The sequence below is a fragment of the Lampris incognitus genome, chromosome 11 (genome assembly GCF_029633865.1).
Source record: "Lampris incognitus isolate fLamInc1 chromosome 11, fLamInc1.hap2, whole genome shotgun sequence".
Taxonomy (NCBI): Eukaryota; Metazoa; Chordata; class Actinopteri; order Lampriformes; family Lampridae; genus Lampris; species Lampris incognitus.
The window spans coordinates 2,184,560-2,203,756 of NC_079221.1; the positions used below are offsets into that span (position 1 = coordinate 2,184,560).

A 19,197-nucleotide genomic window follows, 5' to 3' on the forward strand; every position below is an offset into this window, starting at 1 on the left:
CCTCAATGGTTCCTCCAGGCCCATGAGAGTCTGACAAGTGGCCACTTCCCCGCCCTTGAGGAAACGCTGCAGCACCTGGCCGCACTGCGCCTGCAGTTCCTGCACGGAGACAAGCCACGTGTCAGCTGGAGCCTGGAAAATGTGTACCCAGTGGGTCGCCTGCGTAATCGCATCCTTCAATTCACCAAGGTGGGCGGGGCCTCAGGGCAAGGCCAAACACTGGAGCGTCGGAGGACTAGTTTCCTGGATGGGACCCTGCGCCGAGGGCTGAAGACGGGCTCCATGAAGAAGCAGCGCATGGAGGAGGAACAGATGCTTGAGATGTGGATAAAGGAGGAGACTTCTGCCACCAGGGCGAGCATCGTAGAGAAATGGTCCCGCCTCAAAGTTCTCGACCAGCACCAGGCTATGCTCAAATACATGACCATTATCAAAGAGTGGCCTGGCTATGGCTCCACACTGTTTGATGTTGAGGTAAGTACCCGGGATCTCTGGTTGCGAGGTACATTGTGAGTTACTGTCACATTAAATGCAAGCATACACATGTCAGGCCTCTGATCAGATGTGCTGTGTGTGTGTGTGTGTGTGTGTGTGTGTGTGTGTGTGTGTGTGTGTGTGTGTGTGTGTGTGTGTGTGTTCGCGTGAGTGCCTTTGTAGTGCAAAGAAGGAGGCTTCCCTCATGACCTGTGGTTGAGTGTGAGTGCGGAGAATGTGTCCGTCTACAAGAGAGGCGAGCTCAAGCCTCTGGAGACCTTCCCATATGAGCACATCATTTTCTTCGGTGCGCCGCAGCCCTGCACCTACAAGATCACTGTGGATGAGAGAGAGATGTTCTTTGAGACACCACAGGTACAGACAGAATTACCTCTAAGCAATTCTACAAACAATACTATTAAAAAGCAACATGTATGTGAGGGAAATTGGATATTGAATCCCAGAAAGTCGAAATGGTTCATCTGGACACCAGTTTTAGTGGGAGAAATCTGAGAGTGATGAAGTGACTTGGATGAAATGTTTCTCCCACTAAACTGTGCGCAGATGAACTGATTCAACTTTGTGGGATTTCTATAGCTGGGTTATTGAACATGCATCAGGACATGGGATACTGAATGTTTACAGACCACCGCTAATCCCCTTGAGCTGCTAGTGTTCTGAACATGTCCTGTTATGCTGCTTGCCTTGCTTGTTCACCCAATGTTTGAATTGAATCTTACCAGGTTGGAGAGATTACAAAGATCATGAAAGCCTACATAAACATGATTGTGAAGAAACGGTGCAGTGTGAAATCTGTGTCCAGCTATGGAACCAACTGGATCAGGTGATGGGTAGGACCAGGCCCAACAGCTTCTCAACCACACAGGACTCATAAGGATCATGGGAAGAGAGCATGAAGCCAAGAGGAACAAATCCCTTCCACTGACATGATGGTTCAGAGCTTTTGACTCTGCTACACAGCGAAATAGTCAAACTCTGATGTGAGACACTGTCCTTGATTTATACACACACAAAAAGCTGATGTCCCTCTGTGCTTATGATACCATTCAGAACAGTCTAAAAGCTGCAAAACGATGAGCTTTACAGCTGTTTTCTACTGTGCTGTCCCCAGACTGAACAACCGTGTTGTTGGCTCACGTTATGCACACTGGTCATCTTCCTGACACTGCTTCAGATCTACCTGAGGCATCAAATAGCGATCGACTGAAGTTTTCATTTCTTTTTACCTGTAATTATTCAGGAAATCTTGACTGAGTGTGCATGCTCTCTTTTTGCAAATCTCTTCTGCAAAACCAAAGTACATAGTCAGATGATTTGACGTTCTGTTTCTATAAACGTTTATTGGTTTTAACCCCCCCCCCTCCCCCCACCTGCTTTCTGAGGGGATGTGTTGTGGTGGCACGTGTGTTCTGAATGAGTTGAGCATTGTTTGGTGCCCTTATTCCAGTGATTATCCCCCCCCCCCCTGCAGAATAAGGATGCCCCTTGTTATGAATATTCTCCTGAATGGAGATCCCCTCAGGTTACCAGGCACTATGACTGTCATCATACTGCAAGAGTATCTGCCTTCTTTGCCTTATGTCATTTTCTCTGCTTCCAGATGATGGCGCCAGTAGTTTCGAGGCAGGTATAGTCTTTCAGGAAGGAAAGATTCAATTTTTGGACTTCAGTATCTTGGTGCACTGGTAGCTTATGGCTGCCATGAATACATGTGCCTAAAAAAGCACAGGTCCATCTTGAGTAACAAAAACAAACAAACTCATTTGCCTTCTCAGCGATGTTCACAGGATTGCAACACAAAGAAATGCTCGGTGAATAACCACTGCGTCAGAGTATCTCCACTGAAGGTGCCATTTACTGAACGGTTATGAACTATTTGCGCTTCTACCTGTAATTTGTTGTTTTAGTACTAGTACACAGTATTGGAAGTGTTTTGTTTGTGTACTGAGTCTGTCCTTGATGTTGTGAGCTGTTGTCCGAGGACTGTGTTGTGAGAGAGAAGGATGATGTTGCCTGGTGCTTCTGCGTCTGAAGGATGCGTTCAGATGAGGGGGGGTCTTGTGAGGCTGGGATATTTATTGTGTGAGCTAACGATGGAGTGGGAGAGAGGCTGACGGAACGCATGCACAAAAAGAAAACATCTCCAAGAGTAAAACAGAGGGGCGTCTGGGCAGCGTGGCGGGCTATTCCGTTGCCTACCAGCACGGGGATCGCCAGTTCGATTCCCTGTATTACCTCCGGCTTGGTCGAGCATCCCTACAGACTCAATTAGATGGGTCCGCGGGGGGGAAGCCGGATGTGGGTATGTGTCCTGGTTGCTGCACTAGCGCCTCCTCTGGTCGGTCGGGGCGCCTATTCAGGGGGGAGGGGGAACTGGGGGGAATAGCGTGATCCTCCCACGTGCTACGTCCCCCTGGTGAAACTCCTCACTGTCAGGGGAAAAGAAGCGGCTGGTGACTCCACATGTATGGGAGGAGGCCTGTGGTAGTCTGCAGCCCTCCTGGATCAGCGGAGGGGGTGCAGCAGAGACCGGGACGGCTCGGAAGGGTGGGGTAATTGGACGGGTACAACTGGGGAGAAAAAAAGAAGAGATTAAAACTGAAATAGAAACAGATTAACGCAACTCTCTTAAAGACGTACTGTCTTACTATTTGTGTGTTCAGGGGCGCACACTTCATGAGCTTCACGGAGAAAGACAAACGAGCTTCTACAGACGTGCTTCTCGTTGCGCCCGCTCACTGGGAGGCGTTTGCAAAAAAAGGTAATCGAGGATGTTACCAGGGTCATCAATACTTAGCGTTCTCCTTTGTTGGGGTTGTCTCGTTAATGCTGGGAATAATTAGCTTGGAGGACACAGAGCCCCCCCTGTGATGCAGGCCTGTGTCCGTGCAGCAACACCCCGTGATGGTCCATACGGGCTGCATACTCGATGTCTTCGCCTCACAGGCCTCGCTCGACCAGTCTTCCACTGCGCTCCCATCTCCGGACTGTAGGCTTCTGGTCAGCCGCCGGCGGCCACACCAGAGACTCCTCTTGCCATCGACTGTGTGACTGTACTTGTGACCTTTCTGCTCGTTTTGATGGAAACAAATCAAGAAATGATGTTTTATAACTGAATTTAAAGACGCTTTAATAAATTATTGTACTTGATGAAGTGTTTGGTGTTTGTTTTCCAGAGGTTGGCGTCAGGGTCATGACGACGCTTGTCCTGGAATTGAATTCTGTCAGTTCATTTGGCCGACTTGCTAACGAACACATCAGACTGGCGACACTGTGTCGACGCCATTTAGAAAGCCGTATGGCAGGAAAAGAGACGTCGTGTCTTCTCACGTTGCTTTTATTTGGTTAAGCTGTGATTATCCGACAGCCGTGTAATACGTGAAATAAAGTGTGACGTGTGAGGTTGCTGAATGACAATGAAGTTATAAACACAAACCGCAAGTGCAACTTTCTCTTTCTTACATGTACACTTGGTAAAACAAGTAACAATGCTACGATGGGAATACTGCTGGTGTCGTATATTAGTAGTGTAGCATATTAGTACAATAGCCATCCATCCATCCATCCATCCATCCATCCATCCATCCATCCATCCATCATCCATTATCCATCAATCCATTATCCAAGCCGCTCATCCAGCTCAGGGTCGCGGGGTGCTGGAGCCTGACCCCCAGCACTCACTGGGTGGCAGGCAGGGAGACACCCTGGACAGGCTGCCTGTCCATCACAGGGCCCACACACGCGCACACACACGCACACACACAGACACACACATTCAGTTCAATGTGTTGTCATTCAAGACATAGTTAACAGGAAATGAGGGCTGCGGCTTCGCCAAACAGAGCAAGACACACACAGCAACCACAGTATAAGATACACACACACATCAAGACCAATATTACTACAATGTTTTGACATAAAATCACAATTATATTAGTATAATAATTTACTACTCATGATTTATTATTTAATTTATCATAATTTAGCAGTATATTTTGATAATTCATTAGCATATTTTCATTATCTGCTTCAAACTAGCGTCTACATATGAAGTTCCCTATGGAAAAACAATGGGATGCTATTCTCTACTACTACCACCAGTACTACTGCTACTACTACTACTACTAGTACTACCACTACTACCACCACTACTGCTACTACTACTACTACTACTACTACCACTAGTACTACCACCAGCACTACTACTACCACCAGTACTACTACTACTACCACTAGTACTACTGCTACTACCACTAATACTACCAATAGCACTACTACTACCACCAGTACTACTACTACTACTACCAATAGCACTACTACTACCACCAGTACTACTACTACTACTACTACTACTACCACCACTACCACCAGTACTACTACTACTACCACCACTACTACTACTGCTACCACCAGTACTACTACTACTACTACTATTACTACCACTAGTACTACTACTACTACCACCACTACTATTACTACTACCACCACTACTACTACTACCACCAGTACTACTACTACTATTACTAGTACTACTACTACTACCACCACTACTATTACTACTACCACCACTACTACTACCACCACCACTACTACTACTACTACCACCAGTACTACTACTACTACTACTACTACCACCAGTATTACTACTACTACTACCACTACTACTACTACTACCACCACTACTATTACTACTACCACCACTACTACTACTACTACTACCACCAGTACTACTACTACTACTACCACCACTACTACTACTACTACCACCAGTACTACTACTACTACTATTACTACTACTATTACTACCACCAGTACTACTACTACTATTACTACTACTACTACCACTAGTACTACTACTACTACTACCACCACTACTATTACTACTACCACCACTACTACTACTACTACCACCAGTACTACTACTACTACTACCACCAGTACTACTACTACTACTACTACCACCAGTACTACTACTACTACTATTACTACTACTACTACCACCAGTACTACTACTACTATTACTACTACCACCACTACTACTACTATTACTACTACTACTACCACCAGTACTACTACTACTACTACTACTATTACTACCACCAGTACTACTACTACTATTACTACTACTACTACCACCAGTACTACTACTACTACTACTACCACCACTACTACTACTATTACTATTACTACCACCAGTACTACTACTACTATTACTACTACTTCTACCACTAGTACTACTACTACTACTATTACTACTACCACCACTACTACTACCACTAGTACTACTACTACTACTACTACTACCACCAGTACTACTACTACCACCACTACTACTACTACTATTCACCATTCCACTGTCCTCCCTCTCATTCACGCATAGGTATTCCGTCTTGCTCCTACTGACTTTCATTCCTCTTCTCTCCAGTGCATACCTCCACCTCTCCAGGCTCTCCTCCACCTGCTCCCTACTCTCACTACACATCACAATGTCATCCACGAACATCATCGTCCATGGAGACTCCTGCCTGATCTCGTCCGTCAACCTGTCCATCACCATTGTAAACAAGAAAGGGCTCAGAGCCGATCTTTGATGTAATCCCACCTCCACCTTGAACCCATCTGTCATTCCAACCACCCACCTCACCACCGTCACACTTCCCTCATACATATCCTGCACCACTCCTACATACTTCTCTGCAACTCCTGACTTCCTCATACAACACCACACCTCCTCTCTCGGCACTCTGTCGTATGCTTTCTCTAAATCTACAAAGACACAATGTAACTCCTTCTGGCCTTCTCTATACTTCTCCATCAACATTCTCAAAGCAAACATCACATCTGTGGTGCTCTTTCGTGGCATGAACCCATACTGCTGCTCGCTGATCACCACCTCTCCTCCTCTTAACCTAGCTTCTATTACTCTTTCCCATATCTTCATGCTGTGGCTGATCAACTTTATACCTCTGTAGTTGTTACAGTTCTGCACATCACCCTTGTTCTTGAAAATCGGTACCAGTATGCTTCTTCTCCACTCCTCAGGCATCCTCTCACTTTCCAAGATTGTGTTAAACAATCTAGTTAAAAACCTCACTGCCATCACTCCTAAACATCTCCATGCCTCCACAGGTATGTCATCTGGGCCAACTGTCTTTCCACTCTTCATCCTCTTCATAGCTGCCCTCACTTCCTCCTTGCTAATCCACCGCACTTCCTGATTCACTATCCCCACAACATCCAACCTTCTCCGATACTCCTGGCCTTACTCCCCTTCCACCTGGTCTCTTGTCCACACGGTATGGCTACCTTTCTTCTCTCCATCATGTCAGCCAGCTCTCTGCCTCTACCAGTCATAGTGACAACATTCAAAGTTCTGACTCTCACCTCCACACTCCTACCCTTCCTCCTCTCTAGCTGCCTCTGGACATGCCTTCCCTCTCTCCTTCTACTTCGCCCAACAGCAGCATAGTTTCCACCGGCACCCTGCTGGTTAACAGTACCGGTGGTGGTCGTTGGTAACCCGGGCCTCGACCGATCCGGTATGGAAGTCTGATTTATGATCCGCATATTTGATTTGGCAAAGATCTTACGCCGGATGCCCTTCCTGACGCACCCCTCCCCATTTGTCCGGGCTTGGGACCGGCGCTAAGGATGAGCTGGCTTGTGCATCCTCAGTGGCTGTATTCTATTCTATTCTATTCTATTCTATTCTATTCTATTCTATTCTATTCTATTCTATTCTATTCTATTCTATTGTATTCTATTCTACTGTACTCTATTGTATTGTATTCTATTGTATTCTATTGTATTCTATTCTATTCTACTGTACTCTATTGTATTGTATTCTATTGTATTCTATTCTATTGTATTGTATTCTGGTCGGCTGTAAACAGTCACGAGCACGTGACGTCATGCCCCCTGTAAAGCGGAGTGTGAGGCCCCGCCCCCCGCCGGCTGTCCCGCGCCTGGTATATCACCGTGAAGGGGCGGGACGGCGGAAGACGGTCGGACTCGGAGCGGAAACGTCCGGGAGGAGCAGCAGAATGTTGGAGTTTAACAGAGTTTGGGGTTTTCTTTTGGTCTCCGCAGTTTCCGCTTTTGTCGCCGTTCACGCGCAGACGGCGGCGCCCGCTCTGAGTAAGTTCTGCTGCCGCTACATGGATGAGCTTTGTCAGTTTGCTGTGTGCTGGTTCTGGTTCTGGTTCGGGTCCGTGGCTGCAGGGGCTGGGTCATGTGACTGCACCTCCTTCATGACGGCGCGTCTAGCTAGCCAGCCGGGTGTGCTGCCATGCTGCCCGCGGTGCGGAGCGATGACAGGTGGCAGGGCTGCCCTGCTGCCCTGCAGCCCTGCCGCCCTGCCGCCCTGCAGCCCTGCCGCCCTGCTGCCCTGCCGCCCTGCCGGACCAGCCGCTGGTGGTGTTGCTCACCTCCATGCTGGTCTGTGGCGCCACCTCGGTCCCTCTAGGTTTTCTGAAGAAAGAAGCTCAGCTTCATGTGCTGCAGCGATGGATAAGAGAGAACTGCCGTGGGAAATGGCTGGTTTCCCGCCACGGGTCCATCATACCTGCTCAGGAGTGTCTCACACGCCCCCCCCCTGCAGCAGAAAGACCCCACACCTAACCGAGCCTCCGTAAACCCAGTAGGAGTATGCCAGTGTTGTGGATTGTTATGTTTGGTTTTTCTTCCAGCTTCTTGTGCCTCCAGATCCAACACCAGCTGTGATGACTGTCTGAAAAATGTGACCGTAAGTAGATATCATAACTTCACATCCGTCACAAGTTTGGTTTTCCAAGTAAGGTTTGTTTTTTTATTTAAAAGCTGAGTTTCCGTCAGGCTTCCCCCTGCAATGTTGCATAAAAAGCAAAGTGAACATGCTGAGCAGATCACTCTTTCTGCTCTTCCTGCTCTTTCTGGTGTTTCTGCTCTTTCTGGTGTTTCTGTTGCAGTGTTTGTGGTGCCAGACTAATAAACGGTGCATTGATTACCCTGTGAGGACCATCTTGCCCCCTGCCAGTGTGTGTCCGCTGTCCGAGGCACGGTGGGGACTATGCTGGGGTATGACGAGTCACATCTTTGCAGTTCTCCATCTAGATTAAAATACTGATGTGCATGACGACTATTTTGAAGTATCGCCCTTTGGTTGTGAATTCTCATTATATCTCTGGCATGTTTTCATAATGTGGGAGACGTCCTAGATGGGGCTAAATTTTGTGAAGTTCTGGTACTTGTGTTTGTATCCGTCGAATGGCCGTGTGATTTTGCTATTATTTCTCTACTTTTCAGTAAATTTCCAGACCTTGATCATTGCCATGTCAGTGATTGCTGGTGTCATTGTTATTTCCGTCCTCGTTTGCTGCTTCTGCTGCTGCAAATGTGAGAAAATTGGGTAAGAAGTGCCAAGTAACTTATGAGATATCACATGAGCCTCTGAAGGTGGCGTGTAGCCTACTGTAACTGGCCTCCTCACGTCCAAATGAACATTGTCAGCAAATAAACAATTGCAGATGGATCTTTTGTCTTTTAATTATGTAGTCACAAACGGGTTTGTGAGGTGACTCCATTAATCACACCAAATTAAAAAATGTCTTCTGTTAATGGGCCACATGAAGTGTTGGTGTTGAGATCTGGTTCAGCATTTGAGTAACTAGGCGTAGTACAATGGGCTGTTGTTCTGCAGGACTGATACAGCTGTCTCCAAGAGCCTGCCAGAAGTTGTGGTGGCAATTCAGCTCTGTGTTCCTCCTAACGCTTTGTGCAATCATTTGTCTCGCTCAACACAAAAGATAAAAGTCCAGCCATAAGTGATGTATTATAAGGAGTCTGATAAGTTTTCAGTGCTTGGCTTGATCACATTGCGCAAGATTGGATGGAGGCCATAACTGACATGTCTCCACACTCCACAAGAGTCGCTTGCTCTGGACTTATTTTATTATTATCTTAAATGTCAGCACCTTGTAAGGGTTTCATTTATTTCGGTTGATTTAAATGTTCTTTTAATTTTTCAACATTCCAGGAACAAAAAAGAAGATGCAAGAGTGGAGAGACAAGATCGTGTAAGGAAAGCTCGTCAAGAAGAAAGGTGAAGGACCGTTGTCAGTCATATATTGTCTTTTATTCCTTTATGTAAAGAACTTTGAATTGCCTTTGTGCATGAATTATGCTGTGCAAATAAACTTGCCTTGCCTACTGGAATTGTTGCACAAGTATTCTAACCATTTAGATGTAAAACAGGCTTTTACACAGTCAGCCTACTACAGAGGTAGTCAGAGCCTCGTCGGGTTAACAAAAACTGCAGCATTCATTGTCTGCGGTCTAAACACTGCTCTTTGTTTCTGTCAAAACAGGAGAACAGAGATGAAGCTGAGACATGATGAAATCAGGCAGAAATACGGTGAGAGACGTACCCTGTTCCTCTAGACAAATGTGTTTTGTCTGATGTAATGACACGTCATTCGACTGTGCATGAGCTGTTTATTTACAGGGTGGTTTAAACATGGAAGAGAAGTCACTACAACACAGCTGTAACATGCAAAAACACTGGAGACTTAAAAACTCACTTCCAAACAACCTTTGGAAAAGAGCAAGACACAACTTCAACAAATACAAGTCAAGTCAGAATTATTCATTTGACCCTAAATCATCATTTAAGCCAAGAGGGCTTGACAGTTACATGCTGTACAATGTAAAACACCGCTATCTTTAGACCAGTGTTTCTCAACCCAGTCCTCAAGGACCCCCTATCCTGCAGATTTTCATTGTAACCCTGCATAGGTAGCCCTGCTTGTACTTACTCGACCAATCATCTCGCAGCACTTAATTATGCAAGGTGTGCAACATCTGACATAATTCATTGCTGATTGGTTGAATAACTACAAACAGGTACCTATTCAGGGTTGCAAAGAAAATATGCAGGATAGGGGTTCCCTGGGGACTGGGTTGAGAAACACTGCTTTAGACCCTCAGTTCAGATGAGGAAAAACTTCACAGAAACAACTTGTAAGGAAAAAGAAAGGGGGGAAATTGAACAATTATTTGCATAGTGCCACCTAGTGGAGAACAGTTACATTGTAACTGCGTGGATTGGTCGAATAGTGCTTCTCATCCCAGTAGTTTAAAACACGGGAGTACCCCAGTCATGAAAAATGTCCCACATCTTACAGTCTAACCAGACCCGCCGGAAAAAGAAATGCAGCCATCAGAGACACGCCACGGTTGACTCTGGCTCAGTCGTCACACAGATTGTTGATTTGTGTGTTTAAATGATGAGTTCATGTTCTTTTTATTTGGCTGTTTGTTTGGGGATTGACTCGGACTGGGTACACAGCCGTCTTACTGACTGACGGTGGGACCGTGACTCAGACTGGTGTTTTCAGTGTGAATTTATTAACTGTAAAGTGCTTTGAGTGGCTGTTGCAGCTAGAAAAGCGCTATATAAAATGCAGCTTGGGTGGTTGAGTGAATGATTGATTGATGCACAGATGGCAATGCTCCTTAGTGAGGAATCCGAAAGGATGACAAGCCTGAGCATTTGTAGATAGTGCGTCCTGCAGGTGGTGGGTGTCCCATGCAGTAGTGGATCGACCTGGGGGAAATGGCACGAGCCTCCCTGCGTGATGCGTTCCCCCATAGAAACCTGTTGCTGGCAGGGTAAAAGGAACGGGTCAGGGGGGCACCTCAGTGGCTCACCTGGTAGAGCACATACCACACAAGGCGGAGTTCTTACCGCAGCGGGCTGGGTTCAGATCCAGCCCGGGCCCTTTGCTGCATGTCCTTTTCTCTCTCTCTCTGCTATCAATACCCAATAAAGGCGGAAAATGCAAAAAAAAAAAAAAGGAACGGGTCAGCTGGCTCTATGGGTACCGGAGGATGCAAGGGAAAGCCTGCATCCTCACCAGCAATGATAGGAGTCGTGTAATGGCAGGACTTTAGCAGAACAGAGAAATAGACATGACAAACTGGGCTGAAAAGGGAAACGTGGGGGAGGGGCGGGGATGCAACCATGCAAATACACCGAAAACGATGGATACTGGAATCTAAATGTATTTCATCCTCAAATTCTTTTTTTGTTGAATTTAAGAACAGAAGTAGCAACGTGTTCTATTATAAATGAGCTGTACTATATTGGCCATGTAATTCTGTTCTACCATTTTGTTTTGTTTTTTCCAGGTCTGGCACAGGGCAATCCTTATTCTCGGATGAAAGATAATTAGGGAGAAGAATCTCAGGGACATTGTATATTTTTAATTCTTTCTCATTGTCTTATCAGTGCCAGCGATATCAGTACGGCTTTTCCTTGTTGGGGATGGCTGCAGAAGCAGCAGGTGATTAACTGTAATGATCTCTTTTTAGTGTTAGCCAAAGAATGTGACCGAGAGGGTTGGAAGTCAGCTTGACTGAGTATACACTCCGTTTTAAATTTGTCATTTATCTTATCTGATGACATATATTCACACATGTTGTGTTGATAACTTTTAAATCTAATGTTATGGGATGTTTGTGTTGTTTTCCCATCCGTTTTACTTTGTATTACCTTACGAGATTCAGTGCTGAGCTGTTCACTAATAGTTTAAATGCAATAGGTGAACGTAGCAGCGCGGTGCTTGTTTTCTTTGTTACACTGGAGCCTCGGCATAAAAGCAAACCTGTCATCAAATAGCATGGGCAAACACATGCTCACATTACTTCTATTGATTTGCATAAATCTAATTTATATATTTCACTTTTGCCACAACATTTCAGTCTTTGTACTGCATCAGTTTCATTGGAAGCAGTTTGTTTCAAGTCATTGTTTTACTGATATATACCAGGTGTGTTACTCATACCAGGTGTTTTCATCCAATGTCAATTGTGAAAAATATCCATGTATTTTTTATGCTTTTGTAACATATAAACCCTATTAAATATTACAATCAGATTTTTAATCAAAAGGTGTCTTATGATGCGATCTGACCATGGAAATGTAAGGGTTACATGCAATGCACGTTAGAATAGAACAGGTCTGACTTGGTCTTGATGCAGGCTCAATAATCCAGGTGAGAAAATCAAAGGGTGAATCAGTTCATCTGGGCACAGCATTTATTGACAGAAACGGTTCATCGTCACCTAAGGGACCTCTTCAGTCTCACCTGACTGCAGGTGTCCCACCCTTACAAACGATACAGTGGCATAACAACCCAAACCAACGACGGGTTTCATATGCAAATATGGGTGTGAGCATTACAGTTTTAATTTAGCAGACACTTTTATCCAAAGCGGCATACATCTGAGAGTTAACACAACACAAGCAATGATCTAGTCAGGAGGCAACAACGCAAGTAAGTGCCAAAAACCTAGGTTCAAGTCTGATAGGACATAGGTGTCAACAGGCAGTGCACAAAGGCTATGCATAGGGTGCCATCAGGTGTGGAGGTGTTCAGGAAAGAGCTGGGTCTTTAGCTGCTTCTTAAAGATGGAGAGGGACTCAGCGGATCGAATGGAATTTGGTAAGTCATTCCATCACCGGGGAACTACAGAGGAGAAGAGTCTGGCTAGTGACTTAAGGCACCGTTGTGGCGGACATGCCAGGCGCCTTCCGTTGGTGGAGCGTAGTGAGTGGGACTGAGTGTAGACCAGAGGGGAACCCTCTGGACCTTCAAGGTATTCAGTGAATACCCAAGAAAAAATATTGAAAGAATTTTTGTACTCCTAATATTTTTTTAATTATCAGAATCAGAAACACTTGGTTTCGGGCATCTGATTAGGATGCCTCCTGGGCGCGTTCCATTGGAGGTTTTCTGAGCACGGCCAACTGGAAGGAGCCCCGGGATAGACCTAGAACTCGCTGGAGGGGCTACATGTCCAGTCTGGCCTGGGAACACCTTGGGATCCCCTAGGAGGAGCTGGAGCGCGTTGCTGAGGAAAGGGTCGTCTGGAGTGCCCTACTTAGCTTGCTGCCACCGCGACCCGACCCCGGAGAAACGACTGATGATGAATGAATGAGAAACACTTGCTCATTTCATGCACGCACATGAAATGAAACGAAAGGTAATTTCCCCCAGCCCACAGCAGAGCAACACAAAGACAAAACCACACCCAAGAACTACAAGGAGACATACACCCAACTAAGCAAAAAATAAAAAATAAAAACAATCACTGTCCAGCAGAACGAACACCAGCCAGGATGACTTTCGGAACTGCCGGTCTGCATGGGCTAGCAGTTAGCTTAGCCTGCCCCGCTTCCGCATCATGTCAGACCACCTTCGGTGTTTCCTCTTCACAGGACGTAGCAGACCAGACCAACCAGGTGAGTGATGAGGAGAAGAGGAACAGAAGGAATAACACAGTCATCCCGTATGTTTCTGGGGTCTCCGACAAACTCAGGAGAATTTTCAACAAACACCGCATCCCGGTATACTTCAAACCCAGCAACACACTCTGACAAAGACTGGTTCATCCCAAAGACCGTGTACCACACATCCGGAAAAGCAATCTGGTGTATGCTGTACAATGCAATGAGGATTATACTGACCTATACATAGGAGAAACCAAACAACCACTACACAAACGGATGGCCCAACACAGAAGGCCAAACTCCTCAGGACAAGACTCAGCAGTCTGTCTACACCTAAAGGAGAAGACACACTCCTTCCAGGACAGCAACGTACACATTTTAGACAGGGAAGATAGATGGTTTGAAAGAGGGGTGAAGGAAGCCATCTATGTGAAACTGAAAAACCATCCCTCAACAGAGGAGGAGGTCTGCAACACCACCTATCTCCCACTTACAACGCCGTCCTTTCATCTCTACCCAGGAGAGTCAAGAAGCCTAGCCTCCAATGAGGAAGCCTCTTGGATGAGAGGTGAAACGTCTTCACGGATATATATCAAGTCCAGTTGCACTTGATTCAACTCCTTTGGAGAACCATGACGACCTGGATGAAGGAGAACATTCACAGACATATTTTTTTCTAAACGTCCATTAATTGTGAAGTCGCACCGGTGCTACCTTTGAAAAATAAAATCAATCGCACCTTGAAAAACATGGTTGCAAAATGTCTGGAGTCAGCCTTGAGCCTCACCCTCACTGGAAATTCAACTCTATCGTCACTGAGGATCAAATAGTTTCAGAGCAAATGAATTCAATTTCATAATATTGAATATTTGCTCTGACACTATTTGATCTACACTGTAGACCAGGTCTATACTGTAGACCCGAATGAGGGCGTCCAGGTAGGCGGGAGCCGTATTAGTTGCCGTTTTTAAGCGAGCATTAAGGTTTGGAATTTAATGCGGGCAGCAACTGGATGAACAGCGGGGTGATATGTGCTGTTTTGGGGTGGTTGAAGACCAGACGCAAAATACATGTCTTCGTGCGGCTTCTTCCACTATCTTGAGGCAAGCATTTCCAGTATTCGATTCCATGCACTTCCATTAACTTGAGTTTCAATGGCCATGTGTACTATTCACAGAGGATTGGGGAATGTTTGCAGTCACGGCACTGTAAGATGGCGACAGATGCATAACGACAGAAACCAGCGACCAGTTTCATTTGCAAGATGGTCACACCCATATTTGGACATGAAACTGGTCGCTGGTTTCAGACGTTATGCATCTGTATTGTTTATAAGGCGAGGATACCTGCAGTCAGTTGAGACTGCACATGTCACTTAGCTGAGTGATGAAATGTTTCTGTCAATAAAAGTTGTATCCAGATGAACTGATTCAGCCCTCTGTGATGTCTGACTTGGGTTATAATCACAGATAAATTACTTATAAAAGACATTAGTGGGTTGGAACTTAAAGCTTTAGCATGGGTGTGCTATGGGTTCCCCAGTCTCACCTGTACTGGCCAACTTGTATAAAGAGGAAGTGGAAAAGAGGGCTGTGATGTCCTATCCAGGGACACCAGCTAGCCATTGGTTCAGATTTGTGGACGACACCTGGGTTAAAATTAAACCTCAGGATGTACCACATCTCACCGACCACATTAACTCGGTGGAAACCACATCAAGTTCACCAGGGAGGATGTGAAAAATGACAGGTCAGTCTTCTTAGACTGTGGAATTGCAATTGGTGATGGGGGACATTTGATACCGTAAACCAACACATACTGATCAGTACTTAAGGTTTGACTCTCATCATGGAGCACAAACTAGGAGTGATCAGGACGCTGGACCACCGAGCTGACAGCGTCCCCACCGACACAGCAGCCTGGGAAGGGGAGAAGCCTCACATTAAACAGGCCCTGGTTAAGTGTGGTCATCCTATCTGGGCATTTGGCAAAGCCAGGAAGACGCCCAAACAGTGCAGCAGCTGATGGAAGAGAGGAAGACAGCTGTCCAAGTGTAAACCAGTGGTGATTCCGTATGTGGCGGGAGTGGCGGAACAGCTGAGACGCGGCGTCTCAGCTGCTTTCAGACCCCAAAACACGCTGCGCCAGAGGTTGGGCCACCCCAAGGATCGGGTCCCCCGTCACAAACAGAGCAATACAGTGTAGCTGTTAGAGTGGCGGGTAACTGGGCTCAAATCTGTGTTTTGGGATACCCATAACCCAGGAAAACATATCAGTAACCACCCAGCCAATTCTGTGGCACCGAAAGGAAGACGGCGACGTCACCAAGGAAGCCGGCCAAAAAATCAAGAAAGGAAAACGGGAAAAATACCCCAAAACGGTCTAACTCCGCAAATCAGTTCTGTAACAGCCATTTATTTATGTTTATTTTGAGTCAGTTCACCTTTTGGTCAGTAGGTGGCGTTTCTTATTGTGGGAAGTGCATTTATACAAGTGGGTTAATGCGGTCAGGTGTGGATGCTAGGTGGCATACAGGTTTTGGACTATTGGAAGTGGCTTTCCAATAAGTCACTGGTGCGTGCCAGCATCCCCACCTGACCTCATTAACCCACTTGTATAAATGCACTTCCCACAATAAGAAACTGCCACCTACTGACCAAAAGGTGAATTGACTCAAAATAAACACATAAATAAATGGCTGTTACAAGTTCTATTCATGGTTCAACACATTTTAACATGTCAACAGCAACACATCTCCCACATTTATTAAATATTTTGAAGCAAATCTGTCAATTTGGTTACTCTGCTCTTTAAGTGCCAGGAGGATTGCCGTGACTTGTATCAAATCAAATCAATTTTATTTGTATAGCCCAGTATCACAAATTACAAATGTGCCCCAGTGGGCTTAACAGCAACACAACATCCTGTCCTTAGACCCTCTCATCGGATGAGGAACAACTCCCTAAAATCCCTTTAACAGGGAGAAAACATAGGAGAAACCTCAGGGAGAGCAACAGAGGAGGATCTCTCTCCCAAGACGGACAGCGTGCAATGGATGTTGTGTTCACGCAATTTACATAATACAACACTGAAAGAGGATAACAGAATTATAATGGACATAACATTTATGAAGAACATGATGCACAGAATGCCAAGCAATGTCCACATGCCAACGGAGCAGTCCAGGAACCAAGCCACGTGACCAGCATCATCATGTAATAAGAAAAACTTAGGTGAGGAGAGGAAGGGCAGGCAGCATCCAAATGGCGGCCACCATCACCACGGAGACCTGGGAGGAGAACCGACTGCACATGCATGCAAGAGAGACTCTCATCACACCATTCACACACAGAGAAAGAGAAAGGAGAAGACATCGTTCAGAGAGAGAGAGAAGACATGTTAGAGAAGAGAACAGTTTGCAATAGTCATTAGCCATAATCAATTAAGTCATCAATTCGTCATAAGCTATACTTGATAATCTCGTCGGCAGAAGAGTGGTTGGTAAATTCATTGAGACAGAAAACCAACCCGCCATCCAGTACAGGTTGTGAAGCATTGTACATTGGGGAAACCAAACAGACGCTGGCCAAGAGGATGACACAACACAGGAGAGCTAACACATCAGGCCAGGACTCCACAGTCTGCACCCATGTACAGGCCAGTGGCCCCTCTTTCAGGGGTGAGGATGTGCACATCCTTGATAGGGAGGAAGGCTGGTTTGAACGGGGAGTCAAAGAGGCCATCTGTTTATAGATTACAGCTCTGCCTTCAACACTATCATCCCCGCCAAACTAACCACCAAACTCCTCTCCCTCGGCCTCAACCCCTCCCTCTGTAACTGGATCCTGGACTTCCTGACCAACAGACCTCAGTCTGTTAGGTCAGGTGACCACACCTCCTCCACCCTGACCCTCAGCACAGGTGCCCCTCAAGGCTGTGTTCTGAGCCCCCTCCTTTTCTTCCTCTTTACCCACGACTGCCTGCCAACTCACCCTTCAAATGTTATAGTTAAGTTTGCAGATGACACCACAGTCATTGGCCGTATCACCAACAATGACGAGATGGCCTACAGGGACGAGATTGAGCACCTCACATCATGGTGTACTACCAACAATCTTGTCCTTAATGTGCAGAAGACAAAGGAGCTGATTGTGGACTTCAGGAGGTCTAGAAGCTGCAGCCACTCCCCCATACACATCAATGGGGTGGAAGTGGAGCGTGTTTCCAGCTTTAAATTCCTTGGAGTCCACATCAGCAAGGACCTTTCGTGGACATTAAACACCCAGGCCCTTGTGAAAAAGGCCCAACAACACCTGCATTTCCTGAGGAGGCTGAGGAGCGCCCGTCTACCCCCCAAAATTCTCACCAACTTCTACCACTGCACCATAGAGAGCATCCTGACCATCTGCATCTCAGTGTGGTACGGCAACTGTACCTCAGTAGACCAGAAAGCTCTGCAGCGGGTCGTCAAGGCGGCCCAGCATATCACCGGTACCCAGCTCCCAGCCATAAAAGACATTTATCACAAACGCCGCCTTCGAAGGGGTCTGAGCATCAGCAGAGATCCCACCCACCCCAACCATGGACTGTTCTCCCCCCTGCACTCTGGGAGGTGCTACAGGAGCCTCAGAGCCCGCACTACCAGGCTCAAAAACAGCTTCTTTCCACAAGCTGTTGCCCACCTGAACCTGGCTACCCACTGAATGTCTGTAGATATTTTTAAACATGTTGTACTCCAGCTCTCTTTTAACTTATTTTAGCTTCTGGTCGTCATGTGTGTATATCTTATATTGTGTTTGCTGTGTTTATCTGTGTCTGTCTTGCACTGGTTGGTGAAGCCACAGCCCTCATTTCATTTTTAACATGTGCCTGCACATTGTTTTTAATGACAATGAATTGAATTGAATTGAATCTATGTGAAGAAGGAACGACCATCCCTGAACCGAGGGTGGGGTGGGGGGGAGGGTGGGGGCCAAGAGTACATCTGTCACCATCTTACAATGCTGTGATTGCAACTATTCCCCAACCCTCAGTGAACAGTACACAAGGCCATTGAAACATCTATGGCCATTGCCATAGTTAATGGTCACACCCATATCTGCACATGAAACTGGTCGTTGGTTTCGGTCATTATGCATCTGTTACCATCTTACAATGCCGCGATGGCAGCAATCCCTAATCCTCTGCGAATAGCGCACGTGGCCTTTGAAACTGTAGTTAGTGGTCACACCCATATTTGCATATGAAACTGGATGTTTCGGTCATTAGGCAGCTGTATTGTACTGTGTTGTTTATAAGGGTGGGGATACCTGCAGTCCGCTTAGACTGAAGAGGTCACTTAGCTGAGTGAGGAAATGTACTTCCATCCATCCATCCATCCATCCATCCATCCATCCATCCATCCATCCATCCATCCATTTCCCAAAGTGCTT

At 46.2% G+C, this 19,197-nt stretch overlaps 2 protein-coding genes across 2 annotated transcripts in view; both read left to right on the plus strand.

Moving 5' to 3' along the window:
• myo10l3 (myosin X, like 3) overlaps positions 1-3,799 on the plus strand; it is a 114,077-nt gene extending 110,278 nt beyond the window's left edge. Inside the window, exons 39-41 of the mRNA XM_056289230.1 lie at positions 19-474; positions 658-849; positions 1,218-3,799. Coding sequence (XP_056145205.1) covers positions 19-474; positions 658-849; positions 1,218-1,322 — 753 coding nt within the window. The 3' untranslated portion in view covers positions 1,323-3,799. The remainder of the gene's footprint in view (positions 1-18; positions 475-657; positions 850-1,217) is intronic.
• A 3,696-nt stretch (positions 3,800-7,495) lies between these two features.
• pttg1ipb (PTTG1 interacting protein b) lies at positions 7,496-12,396 on the plus strand. Its single transcript, XM_056290037.1, has 7 exons — positions 7,496-7,632; positions 8,184-8,239; positions 8,442-8,550; positions 8,779-8,881; positions 9,509-9,574; positions 9,840-9,886; positions 11,662-12,396. Exons 1-7 carry the CDS (start codon positions 7,539-7,541, stop codon positions 11,703-11,705), a joined length of 519 nt encoding a protein of 172 aa, XP_056146012.1. The 5' UTR covers positions 7,496-7,538; the 3' UTR covers positions 11,706-12,396.
• The last annotated feature ends 6,801 nt before the right edge of the window (positions 12,397-19,197 follow it).

Coding starts and splice junctions, on each gene's coding strand:
- pttg1ipb (XM_056290037.1), top strand. CDS start 7,539: ATGTTGGAGTTTAACAGAGTTTGGGGTTTTCTTTTGGTCTCCGCAGTT. Junction 8,882..9,508: donor TGCAAATGTGAGAAAATTGG/GTAAGAAGTGCC, acceptor TCAACATTCCAG/GAACAAAAAAGAAGATGCAA. Junction 9,887..11,661: donor TGAAATCAGGCAGAAATACG/GTGAGAGACGTA, acceptor TGTTTTTTCCAG/GTCTGGCACAGGGCAATCCT.